The sequence below is a fragment of the Betta splendens genome, chromosome 9 (assembly GCF_900634795.4).
Source record: "Betta splendens chromosome 9, fBetSpl5.4, whole genome shotgun sequence".
Classification (NCBI taxonomy): Eukaryota; Metazoa; Chordata; class Actinopteri; order Anabantiformes; family Osphronemidae; genus Betta; species Betta splendens.
In genome coordinates, this window is record NC_040889.2 from 30,618,382 (window position 1) to 30,623,663 (window position 5,282).

Consider the following 5,282-nt stretch of genomic DNA (forward strand, 5'->3'; position numbering starts at 1 on the left):
AGCAGCCCTTGTTTCCTGATGTCCTCCTCCATGACGCCTCCTCGGCTCCTCGTCCTCCCTCGGTGCGTCTCTGGCGGCTCCTCTTCTGTGGCCTCCTCCCTTGTCTTCTTCTTCTCTCGTCTCTGCGGTTGTCAGTGTGATATACAGAGACGTTGTGCGTGTCATCGCTGCTTCCTGCCTCTGTCGCAACATAAGAAGCAGAACTAACTGTGTGAAACTCTTCCTTCCTCCAGTTTCAAGTCACTCAGTCTTTCATGTCTCTGATCCTTATCAGGTTCATCGGGTCATGTCTGCCTTATTCTTAACAATAATTCAGTAAATACCAGCATTTATGTAATTAATGCAGCTGCAGTCACACTGAGTCTATGTTTGGTTTAGAACTATTTTAGAATTGATGTAAATAACAAGTGTTTTGTGTTTGTGCTATCTGTCAGTAAAAAGCTCACACTGTGGGTTTCAGCTTTATTGTCACAACAACAAACTCTGGGCTCATTTAATGCTTGTTCTGTTTCTAAGATTATGATTTTAGACGACAACTCAGGTTTCCTCTTCCTCTTTTTCTTATTCTCTCTTTATTGACGGCAGCCTGCTGTAGGTTGTGGTCCAGTAGGTGAAGTACTCCGACCTCAGGTCATAGCTGCAGAGGCAAAGCCACAGAAGAAGAATGAACCATGCGCTGATGCTGCTGACCAGTTTAGAACGCTGATTTAAATGCAGAACGCAGTTGGTACCTGACTGAATCCTTGCTGATCTTGTGATCGATGGCCAGGTAGGGTCGATGGTTTCTAGTATACTGGGGCCAAGGAACTGGGACTCTACTCTCACCTGTACTGGGATCACTGGACAGGAGGAGAGGACAATTTGATGCCTGTTTACCTGTTTACACCAGTTGTGATCCAGTCTAACCAGTTCAAGACAGTTCAAACTTAGAGTGATTCCATCATTTAAACTCAGGCCACATCGGTTAGTCAAACTAGTTACAACAGATTGAAACCACTTCAGAAAAATGTAGGTGAACACTTGGCTGTATTAAGGCACATTGAACCATGTGGGTTGCATGCTGGAATTTTACCCGGTCCTTGCAAAGTTGGTCCAGTATGCAATCATATACTGGGACAGGTCTCGGTGTCGGGGGAAGTAGATAAGAGACATGGAAAAGGGTTTTCCAAACAGGTACTGCAGGTCTTCAGCGTGTTCTGCCTCCACCCAGTGAGGGAGCAGCGGGATCCGGGTCTTCATTCTGAACAAGTAGGAGTAGGTCCGGGCTCCACTGAGGGACAAAGCAGCGAGCAGGAGACAGGTGCATTTGAGTTCTCAATGCTGCTCTACTGGTTCTAGAGGTTCTACATCATGTAGAATGCTGCACTGTGAAACCAGTTCCAGTCAAGGTGGGTCTAACATCTAAGAAGGGTGACAATGACGTCTATAGGTCTGGTTTCTGTTGTGCTCATACAGCGCCCCCTGCTGGGCATTGGCCCCTTTATGGCCCAGCTCCCTCCACTATGACTGTGACTACCTTCAGCATCACGGGGTCTTTTATCATGAACATGGATCTGATTCAGGTCTTACCTGGAGTTCCTAGTATGGAGCTGGAGGGCTGTCTGAGTTGGCACAAGGAACAGGAAGTCTGTCTCTATGTCAGAAACCGTCTTTTTCACCACACTCTGGTCTGGAACTGGACCCCAGTGAGATGTGTAGGTGCTGTAGGCTGAGTCCACGGCAGCACCACCCTTCTCTTTGGTGAGACCAGCCAGCACACCTCTCACCTGCTTCCTGAGGAGGACCCAAAACCAGATGCTGCAGTACAACCACCATGTTCACCTGGACTCACACTAACATTGAGATATGTTTGTTTTTCTACAGGACGTGAACCTGTGTCTGCCATGAGAGAAACATCTTAAAGCATGTGTGTAGTCTGGGAAAACATTTGCAGCTGCTTACTCAGTGGTGCGTTCTTTCTATTGATAGAAGGAACGTCCACCCCAGCGAAGAGGTGTCCGTCCATGCTGTTCACTCCAGCCATGTAGTCAAACTGAGCCGCATTGTGAAACAGCTTGCTGGGATGGTCCGGAACAAAATCGCCATCCCACCACAGGAGCCAGTTGAAGGAGATCCATGACCACACCTGCCAAGGACGGACTTCTCAGAAGACTGAGTAACACTTGACCAACTCAAACAGACACTGGTTCTGTGACTAGATACAAACATGTATGAGGAAGCCCATCCTCCACCAACGGGTCCACAAACGAGGCCAAGCAGAGCACTAAACTAGTCAGAATGGGTTTAGGGACAATTTGACCCGGAGGGCAAAGTGAATTTAGCTAAATAGCAAATGATTCTTCAGAGACACAGTAAAGCATCTGGGTTCTACTAAGACCAGCTGTTTTTTCTGGATCAACCTTTTCCCAGAAGAAGCAACACGTCGATTTTTCCAGCCAAGGTGAGTCCAACTGGGTCGCTCATCTTCAGGCACTGTATCATGTCGTCCACATTAGTTCTGGAGCAGCCCACTTACGGGCAATCTGCAGAGACAGAACCACCAGAAGAGGAGTTAGTCACAGCTTCTAGTACCAGGTCACCGGATCAGAAGCAGATACAGGTGATCAGTGTCTGAACAGGGCGTGGACCTTCTTTGTGAGAGCCATAGGCTTCTGTTGCAGGGCCCAAGGGCTCAGGGCCCACACCGCCCTGACTGATGGCTCTACGGAACAAGCCCTTACTGTAGGGAGACAGCATCTGAGGAGGAACACAGGCAAAGAGAGACGGGCAGAAGAGTTGTTGTCGGATTAGTTCGAGCTTTTTGGTGACATGAACCTGCTTTGTCCTCTGACCTGGAAGTTGACGCTGGCGGCTCCACTTGATTGGCCAAAGATCGTGATGTTGTCGGGGTTTCCTCCGAACGCCTCGATGTTCCTGCGCACCCAAGAGATGGCAGCGTGCTGATCCCACAGACCATAGTTACCCTGACAAGTGAGACAGATAGCTTTACTTGTACTTGCTGTTTGTGATATAAATGTTCAGCGTTTGCTAAATCATTCAGTTCTATCAGCTAATCACCGCAGAGAGCAGGACGGAGAAGCAAGGCTTTGTTGAAGCATCTGATTCACTTTGGTTTGACCATGACATCTGCTGGTTGACTATAACATGTTGCTAGTGTCATGGCGCTGAGGCTGCAGTTGAGATGTGTTGATTTGTGATTATATTTTACAAATGACTCTTTCTGTAGCTCTGGCAGAGATTGAAATCCTAGTTCTTTCTTGGCACATGTCCAGTTTGGGAACAAGAACTTCTGACTGTATCTTTGACAGTGGAGTGCTCAGATCTGTGACTCAGGCCTGATGCTGATCGTGACCATGGATTCTTGGGTGGTTGTTCTGTTTTCTGTGAACTAGACTATCAGTAAAATGTCAGAGTTGGTGCTTCACACCTGGTAGTTTGGCGTCTCCAGTGCTAAGGAACCCCATCGTTCCGACCCTGTAATTCACCGTGACGACGACGACGTTGCCCCTGTCAGCCAGCTCCTTCCCATCGTACAGACTGTTTCCTAAAACCTCCACATCGTTGGGACGCCCCCAACAGGAAGGCGCCGCCAAACAAGTAAACCATGGACTGGGGCGTTTTGTGGTAATGAACACACAGGGTCGAGTCAGAAGCCACCTGTTTCTTCTTCTTGTTTAATTTTTCTCTTTACTAATTTAAATGCACATAGTAGGTTAAGCAGTAAATGTTCCCCTGTATATACAAGTAGATTGTTCTCAAATTTAGTCTCAGGTCATATCATATAACAGAAGTCATTTGCTTAGGGTTGTGGTGTTACCACCAATCTAAAACAAAACAACGGATGTGTTACCTACGTTTGCTTCCCTGAGGAACGAAGATGTTCAGGTATAGACAGTCTTCGCTGCCCTGGGTTTTCCGTCTGCAGCAGCGTCACCTGCAAACAGCGATCCCGATATGTGGTGGCCTTCAGGACTCCTGAAACAGCAGTGAACAGTTTCACACGCTTGTAGAGCAGTGACAACCTTTAATCAGCAGAGGTAGAAAACACAATTCAGATTGTTATGAGATGGTGAAAATGATCACGTACCGCCCATCCAGGATGAGCTTTTGGTTTCTCCCACTTGCCAGGCACATCAGCGAAGGGGATTCCTTTGAAGACATCAACAGAGCTGAAGAGTCCATCTTGTGATTCTTTCCTTCCACCCTCCCACCCTCTGTCTGCACAACCCCAGCTACACACACACACACACACACACACACACACACACACACCACCCACACACACACACACACACATACACACACACACACACAACACACACATATTCAGAACAATACTCAGCATCCAATACTGGTTGCCTATAGGCTGGTTGGAGAATAACAATAAAGCGAGGGTGGATCAGTCTGTTACTGAAGCTTGTCTTTTCAGAGTAGACAGTGAGTCCATGAAGCGAAGTTTACCACCAAAGCGTCACTAAAACAGGCAGAAGTGAAGGAGAAGACGATCTGACACCCTGACACTGTGTTCAGCTACTAATAGGAATTCTCTACATTAAACCACGACTAATGCTGATGCTGAAGACAGGATGTACTTTGGTTGCCCACAGGTTCTATTTGCAACAGGAATTAATATTAAAGCTGTTAAATTATTTACTGACCAATAAGCCAACAATCTGGTACCAGCGTTAAATCTGATACAATGAATGGATCATCGTTAAACCAGTCACCTCGCTACAGCGTCACTGACTGTAGCTGCATTTGTGCATCACAGATTATTTGTACTTTGATGAAATGAAGATTTTTCCTGTTGACTTATGTTTCGTCCTGTGATGGTGCTTTTATAGCGATGTGTCCAGTCACATCAGGTAAACCTGCTCTCGATGCAAACTGCGCTTTAATGTTGCCCTGATCAACCATTGTATGAGAACTTGATGCCTTGCGGACATACATTACGGATGATTGCGTCCCACAGAGATGGCTCAGCTCGGCTCAGGGACCATTACCCACCGGTCTGCAGCTCCCTCGTCCCTCCCTCATTCTGTTATAGGATTCCTGTGGCTGGAACCCTGTGGTCAACAGCTGGATGTGCGCTGGCCACGCGGCCTCTCACTGCTTCTAATAGATCGGCCTCTAATAGATCCTCTATTAGATCCTCTAATAGATCATCTACTTGTTACATGGAGGGCAAAACTGGACTAGAGGAGCGCTCACTATAAGTGGGAGGAAAGACTACTAAGGTTTACAAGCAAAGTAGGAGGGGGACCCAAATGCAACGATCCTAG

At 47.2% G+C, this 5,282-nt stretch overlaps 3 protein-coding genes across 3 annotated transcripts in view; all 3 read right to left on the bottom strand.

Annotated features, from left to right (window-relative positions):
* The window catches only part of LOC114863026 (docking protein 2-like), a 5,398-nt gene extending 5,123 nt beyond the window's left edge, over positions 1-275 (bottom strand). Inside the window, 1 exon segment of the mRNA XM_055511310.1 lies at positions 1-275. This exon segment is cut by the window's left edge and continues 28 nt beyond it. Coding sequence (XP_055367285.1) covers positions 1-32 — 32 coding nt within the window. The 5' untranslated portion in view covers positions 33-275.
* Positions 276-428: 153 nt separating this feature from the next.
* LOC114861435 (bile salt-activated lipase-like) lies at positions 429-1,896 on the bottom strand. The gene is made up of 5 exons (XM_055512024.1): positions 1,862-1,896; positions 1,570-1,797; positions 1,073-1,270; positions 732-839; positions 429-637 (listed from the first exon to the last, which is right to left on the bottom strand). The coding sequence occupies exons 1-5, from the start codon at positions 1,894-1,896 to the stop codon at positions 562-564; spliced, it is 645 nt and encodes a 214-aa protein (XP_055367999.1). The 3' UTR covers positions 429-561.
* Positions 1,897-2,399: 503 nt separating this feature from the next.
* LOC114863022 (bile salt-activated lipase-like) lies at positions 2,400-3,614 on the bottom strand. The gene is made up of 4 exons (XM_055511308.1): positions 3,426-3,614; positions 2,832-2,960; positions 2,628-2,736; positions 2,400-2,522 (listed from the first exon to the last, which is right to left on the bottom strand). Exons 1-4 carry the CDS (start codon positions 3,462-3,464, stop codon positions 2,512-2,514), a joined length of 288 nt encoding a protein of 95 aa, XP_055367283.1. The 5' UTR covers positions 3,465-3,614; the 3' UTR covers positions 2,400-2,511.
* Between the last annotated feature and the right edge of the window lie 1,668 nt (positions 3,615-5,282).